The 25,206-nt window shown below is 37.9% G+C and overlaps 1 protein-coding gene across 2 annotated transcripts; it reads right to left on the bottom strand.

Annotated features, from left to right (window-relative positions):
- Positions 1-2,370: 2,370 nt before the first annotated feature.
- tbc1d22b (TBC1 domain family, member 22B) lies at positions 2,371-25,074 on the bottom strand. 2 transcript variants are annotated; one of them, XM_057829984.1, is made up of 14 exons: positions 24,770-25,071; positions 19,626-19,682; positions 19,225-19,417; positions 14,835-14,955; positions 14,487-14,654; positions 14,337-14,407; positions 10,709-10,837; positions 10,574-10,639; positions 10,317-10,431; positions 8,899-9,005; positions 8,763-8,838; positions 8,487-8,614; positions 7,239-7,334; positions 2,374-4,926 (listed from the first exon to the last, which is right to left on the bottom strand). In XM_057829984.1, the coding sequence occupies exons 1-14, from the start codon at positions 24,823-24,825 to the stop codon at positions 4,798-4,800; spliced, it is 1,512 nt and encodes a 503-aa protein (XP_057685967.1). In that variant the 5' UTR covers positions 24,826-25,071; the 3' UTR covers positions 2,374-4,797. The 2 variants fall into 2 exon arrangements, with proteins under 2 accessions (XP_057685968.1, XP_057685967.1); XM_057829985.1 differs by lacking the exon at positions 7,239-7,334 and having other exon boundaries at positions 2,371-4,926; positions 24,770-25,074.
- Between the last annotated feature and the right edge of the window lie 132 nt (positions 25,075-25,206).

Below are 25,206 nucleotides of genomic sequence, written 5' to 3'. Positions count from 1 at the left end.
TTGGTGGAGAGACGCTGACACTCAGTCAAAATAGATTGGACGTCTTGCACCGTCAATGGCACTGGAACAAGGGCGTAGGTTTGAATAGGGACGCTAGGGACACAACACTACTTTTTAGGATGATCAAATTGTCCCCACCAATTTTTAAGCAACCTTATTTGCATTATATAAAGACTTTAGTTATATAGGTCTTTTAGATTGTATTCCCATATGCCGTAAGGATAGAATTGACCCTACTATTATTAAGTGAATTATTTTCATTATGTTCAGACTTACATTTACCCCTTTTCACTTCCTGAATGTTCCAGTCCATTCCCCCCCCCCCCCCCCCCTCAAACGCATGTTTGATTGGTTGATTACTTATACAACATGTTGACAACATGCCCCCTTTCAAAGAGGAGGGATATTAGTTTTTTTCAGCCGGCAGCACCAGCAGCCACTGTAAGTAATGTAAAAAGACGTCAATGTTGTGGGTGTGGGGAACACACCACAAATTTTGCTAGTGGAAATCTGACCTGAGTTCGCTTAACATTAAACTGTGTGAATTTGCTAACCTGCTAAACTCGAGTAGGAAGCTGCCTAGAGAGAAGTGTCCTCCTGTATGTGTTTTCTTCTCAAACTGTTATAAATGTAGTGAACTGAGGTTTACTCCCTCCTCCCCAATTGTCATTTTTATTTTATTTATGTGGCCTTAAAGGAGTCCAAAGGAGTGTTCATTTTCTATTGAGTTTGGCTTTGCTTGTGGGCCACAAGTTGTGGACAAAAGCATTAGTGTTTTATCTGAAGGAAGGGTCTTATTTAAAAAAATTTTTTGTTATTCCCCGACAAAGTTTTTTTTCAGTAATATTTAATTAATTTATTTAGACATTGTTGAGTGGTCTTAAGACAAATGTTTTTTTTTTTTTGCATTCCTGGATAGTTAAGACTATTAACAAGTTTGTATTTATTGTGTATGTTAATGTAATTTATGTTCAAATATTGCAATTTAAATTTGACAGTAAAATCCAGACATTTATGTTTTCAAAATGTTTCTTTAGTAGTTTTGAAAACAAAAGGTTTGAATTGAACGGTTTATCACCTGAAATAATATATATGAAAGTTAGCATAAGTCAATACAGACTTATTTTGTATTGATAATTTAGCTTATCAATGAATTAGGTTGATATTCGTGAGAAATGTAGCCCAGACCCCCATTCACCCAATAAGTTTGGTCTTATTGATGTCCTGTCCCCAGCAAAAAGTGTACATGCAGACTATGCTGTTCAATCGTCCCTGACCATTCAATTACTTTTATTCATAGGTGGAGTTTGACCTAACCCTGGGGCGGGGGGTGGGGCACAATATGTTGATGACCCCAAAACGCAGTGTCAGCAATAAAATTAACTTACAAGAATATTTAAAATAATAAGTTGACAATGAGCATTTTTTTGTTTCCCATCATTCTTGAGGGGAATTCTAAATCAGGCTGCTTAGGCGATACTTTTCGCCAAGATCATCATCCATTGAACTTGTTACGCCCGCCGGTGTCGTGCCAATGTAGTTACTCCAGTCAAAAATTGTATGCCCTGGGCGGAGCCATATGGAGGTAGATTTGGGTCTTTATTATTCAATCAAAAAAAGTTGCTTTATGCGATTAATTTAAAAAAAAAAAAAAAAAAAAAGGTTCTTCAATCAAAATACATATTTTCGACCCCAAAAAAGTCACTTAAAAAAAAACAAAAAAAAAGTGTCTGAATGCAAAAATAAATTTGAAACTAAAAAAAAAATCAAAAAATGCATGTGAAAGCTATTTTTCTTTGATTTTTATGTATTTTATTGAGGTCGTTTTTTTTTTGATTGAAGTAATGTTGATTTATGTTTGGGCCACATTTTGGCTCTTTATTATTCAATCAAAAAATAAGTTGCTTCAAAAAAATAGATTTTCAGAGAGAAAAATCACTTCAATCAAAATAAGAACATTTTCAATCATGGAAAAAAGTTTTTGAATGCGAAAAAATATTTGAGATTGAAAAATTTGCATTTGAACACTTAATTTTTCATTGAAAAACTATTGATTGAAGCAATCCTTTTTGAGTTTGGGCCATATTATGATAGGACATTTGTGTCTAAATCATTCAATCCCCCCCAAAATTGCTTCAATCAAAAAAAAAAAAAAAAAAAAAAAAAAAAATTCAATGAAAGAAAAAAAATCATTTAAAAAAATATTTTTTTCTCTTATATATATTTTAAATTACATGCAAAGCAAATGACTAAGGTGCTCGAAAAATAATTTCAACCCATTATAAAAATGTTTTTTTGTTCATTTCATTTTTGTTGCATTTATTGCTTTACAACTTTTATATGCAGTACAGTATATATAGGAAAGTCAATTACATGCAATGAAACTTTTCGGCCAGCAGGGGGCCTGACCTCCCTGCCCCCCCCCTAAAATCCGCTTAATGCTTTTATTACATCCCTTCTTCATCAACCAAGAAACACAAAAGACCACAGGACCACAAGGTTGGCCAAATGATCAATCGTTTAATATAAACAAGTAACACTACAGCAAGAACTGTAATAATTAAATTCTTCCTTTAAGGCATTAGTAAATGTCTGCTGATTTAACAGCCAGTGTATATTGACCGCAATAACTATTTGGCATTAATCGAACAGAAATAGACATTCATGAACACATTTTGATTTGGTCGGTAGTTAACACTAAATGAACACAAAAAATGGAATAAACAATGCCTTGATGGTAGGCATTGGGGGAAATTGTACCTGAATGAATAACACTCATTGGTAGCGAACATATTTTAGCAAAACAAAATTCAATCAGACCTGACAGAAAATTATTAATTTAGGTAGAAAGGTATTATGAGCACCTCACCGACAAAAAACTTTGCAGTGAACTGACATGAGAAAAGCCAAGTGATTCATTTACACCGAAGAAAACATTGTATTCAACAGCTGCCGTAAAAAGCCAGCATTCTTCCACACTAAAACTGACATTAGCAACACAACAACGTAATAGATGCTCGATCAACTTTTTAGCAGAAAAAATAGATATCTAATAAAGATTAAGGTACCAAAGGTCTAAAACTTTCAAACCAAATTAACATTTGCTATTGTTAAATTATCCTCTGCAATGCCAAGGAATGAGATTGCCAATGACCAGTTCCCATTCTCAAGGATGCGAGAATAAACAGGCCGAAACAAAAATCACAGAAAGAAGAAGCATGATTGATGACTTAGATTATTTGTAGCGCCATAAACGACATGAGTACAGTACATTACAATTGTATTGTCACATATTCTGAGCAGAACTTCACTGCTTCCAAATGACTATATCAAGTAAAATAGGACTTTATATCAAACAAAATTGAATCACTAGTATTCTTCGATGCAGTTGACTAAATTACCTGAAGTCCCATTGTATCAAAAAGTAAAACCACCATAGTTAATGTACTATATATGAAGTTTTGTGATCCAATAATTTAGGAAATTGTCTCTATACAGGCACATATCAAATAGTTAGGATACTGTGGAAAATGTTAAATACTTTTTTCAGTCATTTTGGTTGGTGTAACAAGGCTCCAGATTAATTTTTTGTTTTGTTTTATATACAAGAATGCAAAAGCTTATTTATCATATATTACTGTTAAATACTTTTAAATGGTTTTTTTCCCTTCCAGTCTCATAAACAGTCAGGTGTTCTTGCAATACCAACTTTTAGGTTTTCATATTATGAAAGTAATAACCCCTAAAATTACAAGAAATAAACACTTGAAATATTTCACGCTGTGTCATCAATCTACTGCATATAAACTTTCACTTTTCTTTAATGTCTAATTAAAATTGTGAACCTTTTCATACTACTCAATTTATGCACTTGAGTGCTTAAGTCAAAACTTCAAATCCCAGATATGAAAGTATAATACTTTGTGGCTTTGTGAACCACATGAGTTGTATTTTTGACTTCTAAATTACCACATTTATTAAAACATACAATTTCAAAAGAATGCTTCAGATGAATCATGAAACAAGTTCAAATGAAACACAAGTGCTCAAGATGCATTAACTTAGTGGGATTCATTTCGCTTTGAGCATTTTGTGTCCATAAAAATGACAAGTAAACCACAGAACTAAAAATGCTGTCTGACACATTTAGAAATGTGAACTGTAACATCCATCTTAGTCCACTATTATTAATTCACATTCCTGTAAATGTAAAAAGGTAATGATTCCAAAACATGCTTACCTTGAGATTTAAGCGGACCTCTCATTTTGATTAGCTGATTGTGCATTGCAGAAATTCTGACCATTCGTCCATTTTTTTCTAAATTGAGTTGGGAGTGACACAGGTTAAATGCTTTTTTTCCCTTCTAAAACACTTTATAGTGTTAATCTATTTTCTTGTTTAAGACTTCTACATCCTAATATTTTAGCTCAAAGCAAATATTTAGTACTTCTTAAATCCATAAATTAAAAAAAAAACTCTGTAAAAAATATAATCTATATAGCATCTTTGATTAAAAGGATATTGAAGACATTCATCATCCCTTTAAAACTTGGAATGCTCTCCTGAAAATAAATTTAGGAGAAACAATCAATAGTTGCATGACTGGGGCAAGATGAAAGGTGTGTGCTTCTATACTGTAACAGTCCAGTGTTAAAATGCAAAAGAGGGTGGCAAAACATCCTGTTTTCTCCATCAAGTCCAGTGTGACCTTCATCAAGAACATGTGATAGGGCTGTTTTGGTGGGTTAATCAGTCAGGTCACACGTTCAAGCACATTATGTGCTGTAAGCGACAGCCTATCTCTTGTAGTGGCTGGGGGCATCTGCAAACATGTACTTCAGTCTGTAAGCCTCTGCCAGAAGAAGGCCAACTTCCTCATTACCCCAGTGGATTGTGGGAAGGTTCTGCAGTAGTATAAGAAGGCCCTGAACAACGAGAGAAAATAACAATCAACTCCCAGAGAGAAATTGCATCTTTATGAAAATGACCCAGAAGACACGTTTGCATACAAAGACTATGGTGCTTCAGTGTACACACACTTAAAAAGTTTGTGATATCTTGGGCTTCCAATCTAATTTTTTGGTTTCAGATCACAAAAACTAGCAGTTAACAGGATTGTGAGGAGGATATTGTTTATATCCAATGTTCATTTGGCCAATGAAGAGTCACTTTCTTGAAAATTTAGTCAGTTCACAAGGAATATACAGTGGGTCAAATAAGTATTTAGTCAACCACTAATTGTGCAAGTTCTCCCACTTGAAAATATCAGAGAGGCCTGTAATTGTCAACATGGGTAAACCTCAACCATGAGAGACAGAATGTGGAAAAATAAAAACAACAGAAAATCACATTGTTTGATTTTTAAAGAATTTATTTGCAAATCATGGTAGAAAATAAGTATTTGGTCAATACCAAAAGTTCATCTCAATACTTTGTTATGTACCCTTTGTTGGCAATAACTGAGGCCAAACGTTTTCTGTAACTCTTCACAAGCTTTTCACACACTGTTGCTGGTATTTTGGCCCATTCCTCCATGCAGATCTCCTCTAGAGCAGTGATGTTTTGGGGCTGTCGTTGGGCAACACGGACTTTCAACTCCTTCTACAGATTTTCTATGGGGTTGAGATCTGGAGACTGCCTAGGCCACTCCAGGACCTTGAAATGCTTCTTACGAAGCCACTCCTTTGTTGCCCTGGCTGTGTGTTTGGGATCATTGTCATGCTGAAAGACCCAGCAACATCTCATCTTCAATGCCCTTGCTGATGTAAGGAGATTTTCACTCAAAATCTCTCGATACATGGCCCACTTCATTCTTTCCTTTACACAGATCAGTTGTCCTGGTCCCTTTTGAGAAAAAACAGCCCCATAGCATGATGTTTCCACCCCCCTGCTTCACAGTGGGTATGGTGGTCTTCGGATGCAATTCAGTATTCTTTCTCCTCCAAACACGAGAACCTGTGTTTCTACCAAAAAGTTCTATTTTGGTTTCATCTGACCATAACACATTCTCCCAGTCCTCTTCTGGATCATTCAAATGCTCTCTAGCGAACTGCAAACGGGTATGGACGTGTACTTTCTTCAGCAGGGGGACACGTCTGGCAGTGCATGATTTGAGTCTCTGGCGGCGCATTGTGTTGCTGATAGTAGCCATTTGTTACTGTGGTCCCAGCTCTCTGTAGGTCATTCACTAGGTCCCCCCGTGTGGTTCTGGGATTTTTGCTCACCGTTCTTGTTATCATTTTGACGCCACGGGGTGAGATCTTGCATGGAGCCCCAGATCGAGGGAGATTACCAGTGGTCTTGTATGTCTTTCATTTTCTAATAATTGCTCCCACAGTTGATTTCAGGTCTACAATTTTGTCTCTGGTGTCCTTCGACAGCTCTTTGGTCTTGGCCATAGTAGAGTTTGGAGTGTGACTGACTGAGCTTGTGGACAGGTGTCTTTTATACCGATAATGAGTTAAAACAGGTGCCATTAATACAGGTAACGAGTGGAGCCTCGTTAGAAGAAGTTATATCTCTTTGACAACCAGAAATCTTGCTTGTTTGTAGGTGACCAAATACTTATTTTCCACCTTAATTTGGAAATTAATTCTTTAAAAATCAAACAATGTGATTTTCTGTTTTTTTTTCCACATTGTGTCTCTCATGGTTGAAGTTTACCCATGTTGACAACTACAGGCCTCTTTAATCTTTTCATGTAGAACTTCCCCAATTGGTGGTTGACTAAATACTTATTTGCCCCACTGTATCTAGTCCAAATTATATCTTATATATTGTACTCTGCAAATATTTTGGTTTAGAAAGAGAGTTAAGAGAGAAACGTGTCTGTTTTACCTCATTTTCAAACATTCCTGAAAATAATTATCATAATAGATACATCTTTTGAGACATTAGTTTTAAAAAAAGGCCACCTAAAGACGCATTCTAAAGTTAAGATTTTTCTCTCTAGAATGCTGTTGTATTGACAATGGACGTAACTTGAGTTTCATTTTGCTTTCAGTCTCATATACAGTCCTTCAGAATGAGAAAAGACAGAAAAGTGTGTCCAGATCATTAGACAAAATGGTCACATTTTCAAGATAGAGAGTTGGGTACTGTACGGTGTCTGATATAAGTAGGTGTCCTTCAGACAAACAATGTCATGCTTTCCAGTAAGAATAATTAGTCTTGGTGTCTTAAGAATTTCAAGTATAAAAGTAATTTGACTAAAAATTGGCTAAAAAGACATTCGTACCTGAAAGTCAACCATGGAGAGAATTTCTTTACGCCACTCAATAAGGAAAGCAGCGCAAACATACAAATGAAAATGTGAGAACCCGTCTGCTTCCGCCTATTGGGAAAAAAATGCAAAATTATTTTCAACATCCAAACTTCATATTCACTAAAAATCATTTCAATAAGAGCGGTCCCGACTAGTCGACGTAGTCGACGTCATCGATCACGAAAATGCGTCGAAGAGTACACCATCCCGTCGATGCTTAATAAAGGGTTAAAAAAAATTATGTGTGGAAAGTTGAGAATGGCGGACGCTCAGGATTCAAGCGGGGGAAAGCGGCACAAAGCCAAAAAAGTGCACCAGAGTGACCAAAAGCATGAACTATTTCAACGAAACAAAGGACGCTACACTGTACACCAAGCTTGCATACCACTAACGACATTTTTTTATTGAAGTCGCCATTATGTGGGTCGTACGACAGAGAATTAGGGGCTAATGTAAGGCTAATGTAGCTGAATAAGCTGCTACGTACTTTACCTAGCGCGTTGCCGCCTCTATTAAAATAAACAGTATTGAAAGCATCTTATGTTTTAGAATCAGTTTTACAAATAAGCAAATTATTTTGCTTCATCTACATCAAATTACAATCAATAGAAGAATTTATGCTAATGCTTCGTTGTAGCTCCCAGCAAAGGTAAATGTATGTAAAGTGCGTAGCGGCTCACAGCTACATTACCCCACCTAATTATGCAACTTTTTTTTTTCCTTGTACCAATATTACGACTTTAATCTTGTTCTTTTTTTTTTATTTTTTTTAATTTATTTATTTGGCCCTAATACTACTGTCGTAGCGTCGTATCAACGTGCATCATTAGGTTTTTTTCACGTACTTCACTCCAATGATACGTGACATTTATTTATCTATTCTGCTGGTGCTCACTCTAATGCTGAGAACAATATAGACGTACCACAAAAAGAGGAAGTAAAAATTGTTTTGACTCCCGTGTTCTGAACCTGTTTACATTCCATTGTTTTGAATTAGTTAATGCCATCAGCATTTGACCCCATTGTTTGTGATTTATTAATGTTGTTTATGTGTTTATTTGTATTTAATAAAGAATTTAAATGTTTTTGTGAAAGTTCATTTAAAAATTATTAGACTAGTCAACTTATCGGGAGAAAAATAATCATTTGGGACAGCCCTAATTTCAACAAGGTTTTTCTCAACTTGATGAGTTACGACAAATTCATAAAGACTTATACTACCTGGTATGTATCCCAGAGGCGGATAGTGCAGCGCAGTGGCAGCTCTCTCATCAACAGATTGTTCATCCATCGGAAAGCAAATTGTAGATATTCCACCTCATACTTCTTGAAATGGTTGTGAATGTCCTCTGAAAGTAGAAACACAGAATTTGAACTTGCATTGTGATTTTTAAAATGACCATAGACAATATTGTGCTATGTATGGGCACCAATAATATCTGCATTAATAATGGGTTTGTTTTAAAATGACAGAGTGGTTGATGGAGAAGCACTTACCATCGATCCGACCCACAAGCTCTTCTAAAGCTTTGACTTTGTTCTGGATTCCCGGCTGAGCAAAGGTGTAATTGTCCTGAAAACACAGCAAATTTCACAAATCATGCTAATTTTAAGAAAAACAAAGTATGCATACCTGTATTCCATCCAGCAGTTTGCTCATACACCAAAAACTGTCAGCCTCAATGTTTCTCTGAATGTCCAGAGACAGAGCAGCCACTTCAAAGTTCTCCATGTCCTCCACTAGAAAAGCAAACAAACGTTTTCCAAATATTCCCCTCATTTTAATATGATGCCAGTATCACATTCAAAAAATGCTGAGACAGGGCAACAAACACTGGGAAAGTTAGGGAATGCTAAAAAATAAACAAAAATTACACCTCCTTTGGACATTCCACAGAACAGATTAACAGCTTACTGCACGAATGCTATTTTTAGACCATGACATCGCCATCGCAACGTGGAAGTGGGACATTATAGACCCGCCCTCGCCTACAACCCATGTTATTTCTGCTTATTTTCCCTGGTAATCTTGGTAATCTTTTAAAAAAGAACATGCCGATCTAACACTGCTGCTATTGAACTTGTAGAAACGACTCTAGACATTACAACATATGAAGGATGTTTTCTTTATACATTTCCCGAAACCAAAAACTCGGAGGGAAAAAAATGTGAAGAATGGATCAACTTGTGCGGACGTCCAAAAGACCAGTTTAACGGCAGCAAGGTGAAGCCATTTACATTTCATATGCAGTAAACATTTTGTTGGGCGCCATGATCCTACAGAGGACGAAAAGGTAAACCATTTTGATATTTTTACTTATATTTTAGCGTGGTGTTTTGCCGTGCTGCTTCTGTCTGACAATGACCTGAAAAAAATTAAAATGGTATCTAACTGCCACCGTTACCTTTTCTGTTGTAAAAAAAAAACAACTTTAGTAAGGGGGGAGTGTAAATAAATGATAGAATTAAGATTTTTTTATGCATGAAAAAATTAAAAGTGTTCGTTGGCTGTCACTGAGTAGCATTTGCGATCGCTACACAAAAATAACAACGTAAGTTGCCCCAAAGAACAGTCAGAGACGTAAGACGACCAGAGGATGTATTATATAAGAAAGACAGGGCATATGGTGGTAAAGGATAGATTGTTGAAACAGGAGAATATCATTGTCAGTGGCGTAAGGTAATGCACACAAGAAAAAGGTGTTGATCATAACTCTGGATCAGGTCGGCTCTTTTTCAGCCCTCGACACTCAAGCCATCTCTTTAACTGAACATTTTTATGTTCTTCCACATCTTTACTGGTGAATTTTGCATCATTTTCGGACAGAATTGGTACGTTTAGCTCAGTAAACAGCTCGTTCGTACACTATTTCCATTCATTCACTATTGGGGACAAATGGGAGGTTGACCCACCTAGCAACAATTGCTAACGTCATGAATATTAATGAGCAAAAGTGACGTGTTGCTTGCGGTACGCCATTGCAAACAGGTAACAACATCCAAACTTCATTGGACATGGAGATCGTTTGGATTTTTCCACGAGTAACTTACTGACAAACTCCGAGAGGAAGACAACAAAAAAAGGTGTGACAAGATCGTTGATCCCCTGGACGTAACCGCTCGCCGGATGTCGGATAGCCCATATGAAGAGGATACGCTCAAATACCTGGAGAAACCAAAGATGACAGTATTATCTGAAAAATCCCAAGTACAGTTGTGTTAGAGGCTGGACTTCCCATAAAGCGCTTTGGTATAATGTAGCTGTGGCTGTTGCAAGATATACACTTTACGATATATTTAGCTGTTACCTCTTGCACTACAGGCTGCTGGAACAATGGAATCAGAGGGTTGGTTCTCGGAATGTCGATGTGAATCTACCAAGAGGAAATGAAGAATATCATGGAATAAAATTTGTTATGAAGAGCATCCCTGGTCAATTGTACCTGTCGGTATGTGTCCTTATAGTGCTCGTCTGTTCTGGAGTGGTAATATTGCACAATGAAGCCAAAGTACTCCTCTCGTTTCCTTTTGAGAACAAGCTCTCTGCGTTCCTTATTGGCCGGCAGGTAACCCTTTTTGAAAGAAAAGATAGGAAAGCAAAGGTGGATGTGTAACTTAAAATAAGTCTGAAGATGCAATATCTGGAGAAATTGCATGGGGGGATGTTTTGCTCTCTTTCCCTTCGGTCACTTCTGTTAGGTTTTGTGTTGGTTCCCTCCTAGTGTGCCCTTGTGATTGCCCATTGATTTCAACGGTTGTGCCTGCTCCTTATGTATCCTCCAACCTGCATCCATCCTCCTGTGTCACCCATCTGTTCCTCTTTGTCTCATTACCCCTTGTCTCTGTGAGTATATAAACTCCAAGTTTCTGTTCACTCCTTGTTACGTCATTGTCAATGTCGATGTCAAGTCCTGTCCAAGCCCTTGTGTACCAGTCCCTCCGATTAAGTAAGCTTTGTTTGAACATTGCCTTTTTGATCCACAGTCCTTTTGGCTGTACTTTGTGTTTTTGTTAGTTATTATTAAAACATTTTTGAGTAAAGCGCCACCTACCTTGCTGCGTTTTTCTTTCCCTGCATTTGGGTCCACTAGTGGTTGCGTCATTCTGTCACGGAACGAGGGCAGGCAGGTGGTGTGGACCCAAATTAAGGGAAACAAAAATGCAGCAAGGCAGGTGGCGGTGAACTCAAAAACATTTTAATAATAACTAACAAAAACACAAAGTACAACCATACTGGGGATCAAAAAGGCAATGTTCAAACTAAACTTAATCGGAGGGACTGGTACACGAGGGCTTGGACAGGACTTGACATCGACATTGCCAATGACGCAACAAGAATTGAACAGAAACTTGGAGTTTATATACACACAGAGACAAGGGGTAACGAGACACTGAGGAACAGATGGGTGACACGGGAGGATGCAGATTGGAAGATACACAAGGAGCGTCACAACAGGTGAAATCAGTGGGCAAAAACACACAAGGAGGGAACCGACACAAAACCTAACTACTTCCAGTAGATTTCTGGTCCCTACTTATTACTTTGGGGCATTTTCGGGTCACTTCTTTTTTACTATTGACTGCTATTGACGACACTAGACAATCATTCATTTGCCCCTCCCAGTCAAAATGGGTTGGACGGCTAGCGCCGTCAACGGGATGAAATAGGAGCATTCACAGCGAGTCCTGCCAGTTTCAATGAATTGGATGTCTATCGTTGTCAAGGACGGTCAATAATTAGTTAATTCTGGATTACTTGTTAATTTTAGGGTACTTACAGGTCATTTCCTGTTGATTATGGGTCACTTCCTGAACATTTTGGGGTATGCCGGGATCACTTTCTATTCCATGTACCATTTCCTGTTGATTTTAGGGCATTTCTGGGTCACTTCCTATAGTTTCTGCGTCTTTTTCAGGTCACTTTCTGTTGATAGCAGGCCATTTTTGTCGTTACAAATGAATGGGGGTCAATGGAAATAAATGGGGACGTTTTCATGAAATTTTGGTGCAATCGTACATTTTTAGCAAAAACCCGTACACGTTTTGTGAGCCTTGATTTCATGAATTATTTTGCTGTTGAAATCATGTGAAATGAATTTTAAAAAACAGATGCTTTGAAATAAAATGTATTATCATAATTATATAGGATGAGATACATTTTGAAATTTGAAAAGTCAGTATTTTTGCCATTAGACATGAACATTTTATTTATTTATTTATTTTTTTCTGCAACCAAAAATGTGAAGGGTGAAATCCAAAGAAAGCATGTGAAGTGTGAATTTTTGGAACGTTTCATAGCTGGAAAGGTGAGTCGCTGTCAATGTACGTGGGCTTTGCGGCGCGCCGAAAAAGTGGACAGGAAAAAAATACAAATATTATACGTGGAGAACTTTGTTTTGCAAATCATCCCCAGAGTGAATAATAGCTTGTAAATTCGTTATTCAGTTAACCCTTTAACACCTAAGCCTATTTTGGCCGAATTTGCATGCATTTGATGTTGCCTTTATATTTCAAAGAAAAAATTGTTTACAATGGCCAAGTTGGGTCCCTTTTTTCAGGACACCTTGAACTTCATGTATAAACTGTTGTTTTCTTCAATGACCAATTATAATCCACATTTTGGACCCAAAAAGACAAAAAAATCAGGAAATCTTTTTTCAAAATTTGTAATGTTGATGTGCCATTGACAACCAAACATGCTCGACCAACTGTTTTGAAGCTTGATAATATTTATTCAACTTGTTAGGATAAACATTCAATAGAAAAAATAAGATTGAATAGTTTTATGTTTGATAATTCAACACAAACAGCAGGTATGGTCAGAGGCGTTTTTGGCCTTTACGCATACTATGGTCAAAACAGGATATATACCGTGCAAAATAGTGAGAGAAATTATATATATCATCTAACACAAAAAAGGGTTTGGAGGTTATCTCTTTGTGAAGTTAGGTGTTGTACTCATCACCTTATCAAAAGTATATGCGTACATGCAATCCAGCTTCTCGAACACACATCTACATAAAAATTGAAAAGATTTAAGTGAAGAAAAAATATATATAACTTTGGAAAAAAGTATTTTAAGAAATATTGACAAGTAGTTCAGTTCAATTAAAATTTTCAGGCATGCGACACAATATATATATTTTTTTTTTGCGCACTCAATAAAGCTTCTTGAACAGGTCATGGAGCTGCGTCACACACAACGTTACACAGCCTGCTCTTTCGCCGTTTGCGGCTTTGCGCGCTGCTGTCACTTCTACTCGCCTAGACGCCGTCTCATCCCAAGAAAACAACGACAAATACGGCTCATCTTCTTCCTTGAGTTAATGAAATAATGCATTAGCTTGCGCTAAATGTAGTTTTAGATTACTTCTGCACGTTTCAAAGTCGCTCGCTCAAACCAACCGTCCGTTGCTTGCGTCGTATGCCTCCCTTTCAATAGTTGGCGCCTCGCTCGGAAATTTATTAAAAATGATCACATTCGTTTCGTCTTTCTTGACATCACAACGGCTCTTGGGATATGTAGTCTTTTGTGCTGCTTTCGGTTTTGAAAAAGGACAAGAAATGATGGAAATATGGAGATGGATACATGGTACATGCAGCGTTTTAATGCATATTTATGAGTGCAATAAAACTATAAAACTCAAATGACATTATCTCGCGTTTTTCTTGGCCGATTGACTTCAAATAAAAACTGGTGTGGACATCAACTTCCGCACTTTCAAACGAGACCAACCAGCGGCACGTGGGTAACGTAATTACAGCGTGACGAAGCTTCAAAGACGATATGTATTAACGTGTCGCTGCCCACACGTTCGGTGTTAAAGGGTTAAACACAGATGGCAAAAAAATTTGAAAATAAGTGGCACACAATGAAAATGCATTGGTGAAAAAAATAAGTAAAACCCTAAGTATCTTTTGCATAAGTAGAGATAAACTGCCAAAAAGATAAAATTACATTTAAAAATTGTAAATTTTATGAATAATAATACATCACTTGGTGAATCATGTTTTCTTGTGAACCATAAATATGCGGTCATCCACAGTACATCACAATAACTTGTCTCTTACGGAGAGAAGCCTCCAGGTGATTGGACGGACTTCCCTCGGAATGCCTGACCAGCTGTGCTTCCGCAGCTCATCTGAAACAATTGGGAATTTCAGCATAAGTCCCTTATCAGCTACGACGATTCATTCCTAGGTGTGTGTAGCTTGTCTTACCAAGGTCAGTGTTGGCACTAGCCAGCAGCTGCTTGAATTTGTCCAGTCGGCTTTTTTCCCGCACTGTCATGGGAGGGGCTCCAGATGCATTCTGGTCTGAAATGCGAGCAACCAGTGGGATGATGGGTCGAACAGGTAAAGACTGCTGTTTCTGGAGTGTGGAGCGAACTGTGGAAAATCAGACAGGCAAATGCCAAGGATGATTGTTTTGATGTGAAATGAGGAACCAAACCAAGTGCTGTATTATACATGAAGTACTGCAATGTAAATTAAGTTGTAAACTATGACCTCCTAAAGACTATGACAAAAGACATTATAATAACGCTAAAAAATATATTAATCTCCTACCTGATGGTGTGCTGAGGTGGACCTCGCTGTTTGATTTGACAACCTTGCTGTTCACAAGCTTGCAATCAGTGTCATCCTCTACTGTTTTTGAAATCCCACTTTGTGTGACACCTTTGTGCTTCTCAACAGAAAAAAAGAAAGTAGGTCAGCATCAATTGGAGTAATTGTAGTTGAATGGTTTAATCACTGATTGTGACTGATGAATTACTGGTTAATTTAAACAGAATAAGAGTTATTCACGCAAAAACAGGTTTTCTTGACAAAGCTCACAGGAATGAGAAGAGAATTACTGTAATGGACTAATGCTTTTAAAATCCCATGCTATGAAACTGACAGTCTTGAAATCCAAATTCTTCTTTAACACTGGAACTTTAGGACAATTACAGAATTTTACACACAGACATTAATTTAGTGCATCAAAAGAGCTGAATGTTGGAGCTAAATCTTGTAAAAAGAAATGTAGAAGATGATGATTTGCAATAATAAACTATCAGGCAGGATACATAGTTGTCCTTTCCCCAGCAGATCATCTTAAGTAGGCGTGCCGTACAACCTCTGGGCTTAAACATTCTCTTTGTGTTCTTATACATATATTTATAGGGCGGCGGAAAACACTCAGGTGACTTGAAGTTTTGCTCTGAGACCCCCAATTTGTCCAAATTTCAAAATTGTCTGATTTGTACGTGTGATCCATCATTGGAAAGCTTAAAATCTCAATTTTCAGGGGGAAGAAAAACTGTGAACAGGAGGGCTTTTTTTTTTTAAATATATATTTTTAAACAGCAAAACCCTAACTGGAGGCGAGAGCACGTGAGAGCAGAATTAAAGACGCAGTGATTTTAGCCAAATATCATCATGTACTTACCTTGTTTCGGTCCAAAAACTCCAAACAGCATGTATCACCGAGTGCCAAGACACAGTTGTGAATGGCCACAGCTGGATTTTTGGGGGATTTTATGGGTAAAACATGGTAATATAACAATGTTAGGTTTTGTGTTGGTTTTCTCCTAGTGTGACTTGTCCCTGTGATTGGCCATTGATTTCACCTGTTGTGCCTGCTCCTCGTGTATCCTCCAACGTGCATCCTCCTGTGTTACCCAGCTGTTCCTTGTTGTCTCGTTACCCCTTGTCTGCGTGTGTGTATATTAGGCATGTGCCGGTATGAGATTTTGACGGTACGATAACCGTGAGCAAAAATACCGCTGTTTCACGGTATCACGGTATTGCAATTATAGCTCCAAAATTTTGAGATGTATGGGTTTAAAAAAAAAAAAAAAAAAAAAAAAAAAAACTTTTTTCCATTGAACAGGTTTTTTTTTCAGAACATATTTGCAAATTGGAACATGAATATAATGTGAAAATAAATTAATGTGAAAATAAATAAATTAACAAAAAATAACAAATATTTTATATAAAATTAAAATAAATAGAACCTAGACTATACCCACAGCCAGAGCTCAAGTTGCTCAATAATAGAGCAAGAACAAAATAATTGCATAAAAAAGTAAGAACACTTCTAAATAAAATTAAAAATATATACTGTATGACTTTTTTTGAGGGGGAGAAGCTGAAGTTTCGCCATTTTCAGCCACTGTGTCAACTCTCTTCTACATGATGTCATGCCTTTGTGTTAAAAAGAACAAAGAATTCATAAGTTAATAAGTTAGTTAAAAATGTATAAGTTAGTTTTATAAGTTAGTTAAAATGTAAATATTGTTGAGGTTTCAAGGTTTCATCTAAAACAAAAAGTGAGGAGGGAGACCTCCTTTCGCAATTAGCGATCTTTGACGCGATCCTTTTTTAAACGTCGACCAAGCTGCTCTCCAAGCTTAGCCTAGGCTAACATTCGTCTTTGTAAGTTTTAGTTAGTTTGTAATGTATACTGAATTTGAAAGGAAAATGTATGTTTTGTTTTTGCGACCTTTTTCATGGTGCTACTGCTATCCTGTTGAACCTACTCACATGTGGAAAAATACAATTGTATAACGTTTTAAATGTATTCATTTGTATATTTCACCACGATTTGAGAGCTCAATAAATTGAAGAAAAGTAAGCCTTGTGTTTGGAGGTTTTTTTGGGGGGGTTTGCTGGCTGTTTAGCAGAATAGGGTCACTGACACTCACGGCAACAAACAGGGGAAGGGTGAGCGCTGCCGCACCAAGCCACCTCGGCTGCATTTTGGCACATGAAAAATAGCGAATACCGTACTAAGGTATGACGGAAAATTTTAGTGGTTTTGAAACCGCGACGTTTTCACACCACGGTAAACCGTGAAACCGGTAACCGGCACATGTCTAGTGTATATAAGCACCCAGTTTCTTGTCATTCCTTGTTGCGTCATTGTCAATGTCAACGTCAACGTCAAAGTCAAGTCCTGTCCAAGCCCTCGTGTACCAGTCCCTCCGATTAAGTAAGTTTTGTTTGGACATTGGCTTTTTGATCCCTAGTTCTTTTTGTTGTACTTTGTTTTTTTGTTAGTAATTATTACAATGTTTTTTGAGTTCACTACTACCTGCCTTACTGCATTTTTGCTTCCCTGCATTTGGGTCCACAACACCTGCCTGCGCGCGATTCGTGACATAACAAGGGTTGCGATGTAGAAATAGCAGACGTCAAGGAGTAATTGATATTTTCATTTTCATATATTTACCCTTTTAAACGTTTTTTTTTTTTTTTTTTTTAAATATTTCTTTGTTTGGATCGAGTATTTATCATCTAAAATATTGGGGAAAATGCGACAGTAATGAAGAAAATTAAATTAAGTGATAGTTATGAGGTAGATATCCGTGACTTTTTTACAGACGCCAATTTCATTGTGACGTAATTTGCTTAAAACTTTAAAATATGCTTTTAAGTTTTTTTTAATTAAATATTAGACATCAAGCTAATAACTCTAAGCTAAAAATGACATTTTGAATAATAAATATAATGACTTGCCTTCTTTTTATGGCTGGGTTGAAACTAAGCGGTTGCGCGATGTCTGTAAATGGGGATGTTCAGGGTACAATGGGCAAATTAAAAATAGTTCAGGGACTTAATGCGCCATGAATCTGCTGTGGCAGCATAAAGACGTATTGTTTTCCGCCGCGGAAAACACAGACAAGACTGAAAAAGCAGTTTCTGCTCTTGCACTCCTCTTTAAAAGAAACTGCTGTATTTTAAGCCAAAAGAACTGTTGTGTCTGATAGAACAATATGTCTATAAGCTGCCATAGCAGATTCATGGTGCATTAGGCCACTGAACTATTTTTGTCCCTTTTACCCTGGAAACCCCCGTTTACAGATGTCGCGCAACAGCTTTTGTTTCAACCCAGCCATGAAAAGAAGGTAAGTAATTATATTTGAATCAAAATGTCTGTCATTTCTAGCGTAGAATCATTAATTGATGTCTAATATTTCGTTTAAAAAAAAAAACAACAAAAAATGATTCACTCACATATTTTAAACTTTTAAACAAATTACGTCAAAATGAAAAAATGGCGTCTGTAAAAAAGTCACAGATATCTACCTCATAACTACCAATTAATTGTATTTTTTTTTTGTTACGCTCGCATTTTCCCCAAAATGTTAGATGACAAATAATCGATCCAAACAAAGAAAAATTGAAAAAAAAAAAAAAAAAAAAAGGGGGTAAATATATGAAAAAGAACATCTCGACCACTCTTTGATGTCTGCGATTTCTGCATCACGACCCTTGTTATATTGCCATGTTTCACCCATAAAATCCCCCTAAACCCAGCTGTGGCCATTCACATCTGTGTCGTGACACTCTATGATACATGCTATATGGAGTTTTCGGATCGAAACAAGGTAACTACGCGATATCTCGTTAAAGTCATGGCATCTTTGATTCTGCTCTCGCCTCCAGTTAGGGTTTTGCTGTTTAAAATGTTTTTTTATTTAAATGCCCTCCTGTTCAAAAATGTTCTTCCCCAGAAAATAGATTTTAATCTTTCCACTGATGTATCACACATGCATATAGGACAATTTTGAAATTTGGTCAAATTGGGGGTCTCAGAGCGGAACTTCAAGTCACCTAAGTGTGTTCCGCCATATATAAACTTGTGCTATGATTTTGACACAAGCACTTTAGAATTGGAAGTGTTACTAGTGTTTGACTTGCGGTTAAGTGCTCATCATGAGAGAAAATCGCTTACATCCTTAAATGCATAAAGTTTGAATACTCCTGCAGAAACAACGCCTTTATGTATATATTGTTTGCCAGGTGACTTCATGCTCACTTGTGCAGTTAAAAACAAGTTTGTGAAGTGGCTCGGCATGTGTTTTGAAAAAAAAAAAAAAAAAAAAAAAAAAAAAATTGCGGACTTTGCATATACACTCTTGCCCACTCTAGCAAGTTCTCTGGCAAAAGAAATACAAGTAGCATTTACCTGTTTCTGAGTCAACGTGGATTGCAGTCCCGAGGGCAGGGAAGAACACAGGGCTGCGCCGCCAAGGATATCGTCTTCTTCCTCATCGTCGTCAATGTCCCAAGCATCATTTGTGCTACGAGCAAATTCATGGAAGCTTGATGTCTTCTTGGACTTGGGATTATTTAATTTCAGCTTTGTGTCTTTGGGATACCTGCAAAGAAATATTGGAGTTAAATACTCATATTTACAGGTGCTGTGAATAAAATGAGAAAGACAAACAACAAAACGGGTTTCGATATCAAACAAAAAGTGGGACATAAATGTCTGCAGACCAAATAAAAATTAAGGCACGGGGCCAGATGAAGTGTATTCATGCGGACACCATGACAACATGCAGTCCATTAGCAGTGAGCACTTACAAACGTCGCAGACATGGGTCAAGAGGAGGATGCTGTGCTCCATAAACAGGCTGCACACTGGAGAAGACCACATGTGAACTACATACAGGTTCATACAACCTTACAGACACTTTTGGTCTGTTTTTATTCCAAGTGTCACGAAGGAAAGCATCTCATCAGGTATGAATCACAGAAAATAGACACTTAACCCCTTTGCGCGGTTTTCAATTCACTGAATTATTTAGCTGGTACCAGAGACAAATAGTGCACATTTCATTTAGTCAATGCAGTGCAATCTTGGAACATAGCATTAAAACAAAACAAATTAATGCATTTCACCTTTGATTTCTTCTTGATTTCTTGTTTTTGTTGTTGTTTATTCAAATTAAACTGAAAGCCTGGTGGCTGAAACCAGTGGCCTCTACTACGAACGGAGTTCAACTTCCCCTGAAGTAATCCTGCTTACCGGCGGGTAACTGGAGTTGACAAAACCTGGTTCCCCTAGTTTGTGGTCAATCGGTGCTACGGCGCTGATTAAGAGGTTGATTAGTCGAACCTGTGTCAACCCAATCACGAGTTACTGCGCGTTCACGTAAAAGGGGGCGGAGACCAGAGTCAAACACTACATGTGACGATGGCACGGGCACCTTATTTCACAGAGGAGGAATGCGCGATAATCATGCGGAGTTATGAGGAATTAAAATCCACCCTCACCGTGAAATCCATTTACCGCTTCAGCGAATAGAGCGCGACTGGTCTGTTGGCAGCGAATTACAGATCGTGTGATTTGTGAATGCGTCAATATGCCAGTTTACTTATGTCCATGAAAAGAAATAAAGCCTGCTGTCAGGACAATAAAATAAGATTTGGTACATTAATTGTAAGAAATAATTTAATGCAATTTTATGTTATATTTGTGAGGACTCAGGAGAAGAAGGAAATGCGTGGATGCGATACGTGGTTGCGTTTTGTGTGATCACATTTGTGACGATGCCTGTACATAATGATAACAAAATTAAAGCCTGTCTTTTGTAACTAATTCTCACAGTTAAACAAGACTAAGATGCATATTCAATAAACATTTATATCTTTTATACTTGTGTCTGCTTTGTCAGTGGATTTGACGTTTTATTGTAATCTCTTTAAGTTGGCATTGAGTTGGCAGGAAAAAAAAAGCTTTCTCAATGTTTAAATAGTCTACATATTTTTATGATCATTATAAATGCATTTACACAACGAAATAACACTGGAAAAGTTTGTTGAATATATTTCTCGAATGAGAGCAAAGCGCCACATTCGTTTACTGTACATTCAGCGAAGCCGACACAGGTTTATGAATTTCTGTTTTCAACAATCAATTTGAAGCCTTTTCAAACCCCACTCCTACCACTTTCCGAATCACAAGGCATAAAGTGTTCTTACTCAGATAATCAACATTACCGATGGAATCCATATATTGTCCGCTGGCAAAATAGCGCAAAGACAGGCATACAATCTGCGTGGTTGTGAGAACCTGACTTCGGCGGGTTACATTAGTGATGTCCGCCTTGATCAGCTGGCACAGGTAACAAATTCCCTCAGCTGAAAATCTTTCATGTAGAACATCGTCCAGGTAGGCCAGCGGATTTTGGCGGTCTCTAAAAACCCGTGCCCTCCGAAGAGAGCCCCTCACAATCCGCGCGCCAATGTCGTACGTGTCGTCCAGGTACGCTGTCAAGAGGATAAGTCCGCGGAGGAGTGCTGTTTAAATAGAGTGTGGTTAATTGGAATCCTGGGGTTAAGCAAGATCTAACTCTGAGACGACCAGGTTTGACATGTGTTGCCATGGCAACACTCCCTGGTTCCAACATATCCACCTTTCGTAGTCCCGGTTAGCTGGGAAGATAGGCTGCACATGATGAAGTTACTCTCGAAGTTACCCTGCTAAGCCAGAAAACTGGCTTCGTAGTACAGGCCACAGGGCCGACTCACAATTTGACAACAACCAGTGTTCGGCCATTCCTTACTACGCGGCGAAATGTCCTACACCAGGGGTGCTCAAGTCCAGTCCCCGAGAGCCCATATCCAGCTTGTTTTCCATTTCTCTCTCCTCCAACATACCTGACTCAAGTAATCAGGATCATTATCAGGCTCCTGCAGAGCTTGCTGATGAACTGACCATTTGATTCAGGTGTGTTCAAGGAGGGAGACATGGAAAACAAGCTGGATAGGGGCTCTCGAGGACTGGACTTGGGCACCCCTGTCCTACACAATGCTCAGCGCGCTTGCGCAAGCATCCGCACATCGGTTAAAAGCGGCGAGTACTCACTATTTTGGTTTTTATTTAGTTTTTTAGAACATTTTCACTGCCTCAAAGATATTTTTGCATGTATTACCCTCTAATACTTTTAGCCATTGTTTTTTTTTTGTTAGCTTTGAAGCAGTTGACCACATTAATCGCGTAGCGTATCTAAACCGTCCTTGTTTGATATAACTACATTTAAGTATTTTCTTCAGGCATTTTTTAGTACGCTATGCCTGTATGCATCTAAACTAGGGCTATCAAAATTATCGCGTTAACGAGCGGTAATTAATTTTTTAAATTAATCCCGTTAAAATATTTGACGCAATTAACGCACAAATGCCCTGCTCAAACAAATTAAAATGACAGCACAGTGAAAGCTGTACTTGTTGTGTTTTTCGGAGTTTTGACGCCCTCTGCTGGCGATTGGGTGCGACTGATTTTATAGGCTTCAGCACCCATGAGCATAGTGTAAGTAATTATTGACATCAACAATGGCGGGCTACTAGTTTATTTTTTGATTGAAAATTTTACAAATTGTATTAAAACGAAAAAATGAAGAGGGGTTTTAATATATATTTCTATAACTTGTACTAAAATGTATCTTTTAAGGCAAGGCAAGGCAAGGCAAATTTATTAAGAACTACAAGTCTTTCTATCCATGGATCGCTTTAACAGAATGTTAATAATGGTAATGCCATCTTGTTGATTTATTGTTATAATAAAGAAATACAGTACTTATGTACCGTATGTTGAATGTATATATCCATCTTGTGTCTTATCTTTCCATTCCAACAATAATTTACAGAAAAATATGGCATATTTTATAGATGGTTTGAATGGCGTACCGCACGCAGGCTATTTTTAGACCGTGACGTCGCATCGTAAAGCGGAAGTAAAGCCGAAGTGGGACATTATAGACCCGCCCTCGCATAGACCCAAGATAATTCGTACTACTTTTCTCCGGTAATCTTTAAAAAACGATCATGCCGATCACGCATTGCTTTTTTGGAACTTGTAGAAACAACTCTAGACATTACGACACATGAGGATGTTTTCCTCATACGTTTCCGGAAACCAAAAACTCGGGAGGAAAAAATGTGAAGACCGAATCGACTTGCGCGACTTTAACACCAGCTCGGCGAATCCATTCACGTTTCATATGCAGTAAACATTATGTTGGGTTGGCATGGTCTTTCAGAGGACAAAGAGGTAGGCCATTTTTATATTTTTAACTTATTTTTTTAGCGTAACGTTATGGCGTACTGCTTCTGTCTGACAATGAATGACCTGAAAAGAATTACAACGGTATCTGACTGCCACTGTTACCGTTTCTGTTTTATATATATATATATATATATATATATATATATATATATATATATATATATATATATATAAACAACTTTAGTAAGGGGGAAGTGTAAATAAATTATAGGATTAAGATGTGTTATCAATGAAAAAATTAAAAGTGTTCGTTGGCTGTCACTGAGTAGCATTTGCGATCGCTACACAAAGCTAACTAAATTACCCCCAAGAACGGTAAGAGATGTAGGACAACCAGAGGATATATAAGAAAGACAGGGCTGATGGTAAAGGATAGCTTGTTGGATCAGGAGAATGTCATTGTCAGTCGCGTCAATAAAAAAGCTAAAGCTATGCTTAGGTCGGCTCGTTTTTTTGGGGTCTTTTTCAGCCTTTGACACTAAAGTCATCTCTTTAACTGAACATTTTTATGTTCTTCCACATCTTTGCCAGTCAATTTGGCACCAGGCACATCATTTTCGGAGAGAATTGGTAGGTTTAACTCTGTAAACATCTCCTTCGTACACGATTTCCATTCATTTCCTATTAGAGACAAACGGTGGCTTGTCCCTACTTAGCAACAGTAGCTAATGTCATGAATATTAATGAGCGGAAGTGACGTGTTGCTTGCGGTATGCCATTGCGATTAATTACGATTAATTAATTCTTTAGCTGTAATTAACTCGATTAAAAATTTTAATCGTTTGACACCCCTAATCTAAACAAAGCAAGTTTAGAGTGCACGGTAGTACTTTGGGTGTCAAATTCGACTAATGTAGCCGAATGTAATTTAGCAGAACACCGGGTCTGCCTGACTTGTTTAATTAGGAAAAACTTCATGCAGGAGTAGCTGCTGAACCTGTTCAAACAGACACACAGTATGTTTGGACTTCCATTCTTTCCAACCACTTCAGTGTTTGTGAGATAGTCCGTATGGAAGTCACAGTCAGTGACAATTGCAAGTAACACCCTCTTATTACTCTCTGCCTCGCTGAGCGGATGACACGTGACCTATAACGATATGGCTTATCTCTTTGAACCAGAACGGTTTATACATGAGGAACAAAACATCAAAGAAAAAGAGGTTGAAGACTGCTCGGATCTCCAGAATCAGCATACATGTATACATGTTGACCGTGGTAGAGGGCTAATAGTTAGCGAAAACGAACCAGTTAGTGCTAAGGTAGCAAGCACCGGTCAGTATAAACATATTACAGTATAGCCATATGGCAGGCAATACACTGGCTCGTGACAGAAACAGCAGAAGTGAAAGAGGTTGGAACCGGTCAATGAAAGCCAGGGGATGTTGTTGCTAATTCAGACAAATACGAGCAATGCGATGACATAAAGGGTATCGCCTCAAGGTTAAAAAAATGATTTCCACAGCTCATCCGCTGCGTATCACCGTGGTTCTTCCACAACCAATTATAAAGCATTAATGCCACACGCAGAACGTGTTACTCTTCATGCTAGTTTTATTTTGCACCCTGTAGCGGACTATAAGCTATTCTCTTCCGAAATGTCCTGTGCACGACTTGTAAGACATCAGAAAGGGAAAGGCACGGAGAGAAAGTCCTACCTTCCAGGAACCTTTGCGTTTCTCCTCCAAAAATTGATCCTGTTCTCGGTGGCCATACTCTGTTACGACAGCTCTCCCTTAGGCCCACATTGACACCGGCTCCCCACACCAAGCAATGATGAGAAGACCACTTCCGTCATCCATTGACGATGACTCGGTTTCCCTTTGCTTACTTTTGAGCTTGGAAAGAAGATAGAAACGCTGTTTAGTTGCAAACGCCAAGATGTGGAAGATACGACGCGATGGAAGCCGCCATCTTGGCGTACACTGAACCCAGGCCAGCGGCTGGTGGGAGGGGCGAACAGGTGCAGTGAAAGCAGCCAATGGGGGACCGTGTTGGGGCGGGGCCTGGATGGCGTTATAACCGCTCAGACAACAGAGAAACTTCGTTAAACCTAGATTTATTTAAAGACCAAATGTGAAGTAATTTCATTAAA

The sequence above is a fragment of the Corythoichthys intestinalis genome, chromosome 2 (genome assembly GCF_030265065.1).
Source record: "Corythoichthys intestinalis isolate RoL2023-P3 chromosome 2, ASM3026506v1, whole genome shotgun sequence".
NCBI classification, from domain to species: domain Eukaryota; kingdom Metazoa; phylum Chordata; class Actinopteri; order Syngnathiformes; family Syngnathidae; genus Corythoichthys; species Corythoichthys intestinalis.
Note: the sequence above shows the minus strand (reverse complement) of the source record. Positions and strands in the feature narration are given on the sequence as shown.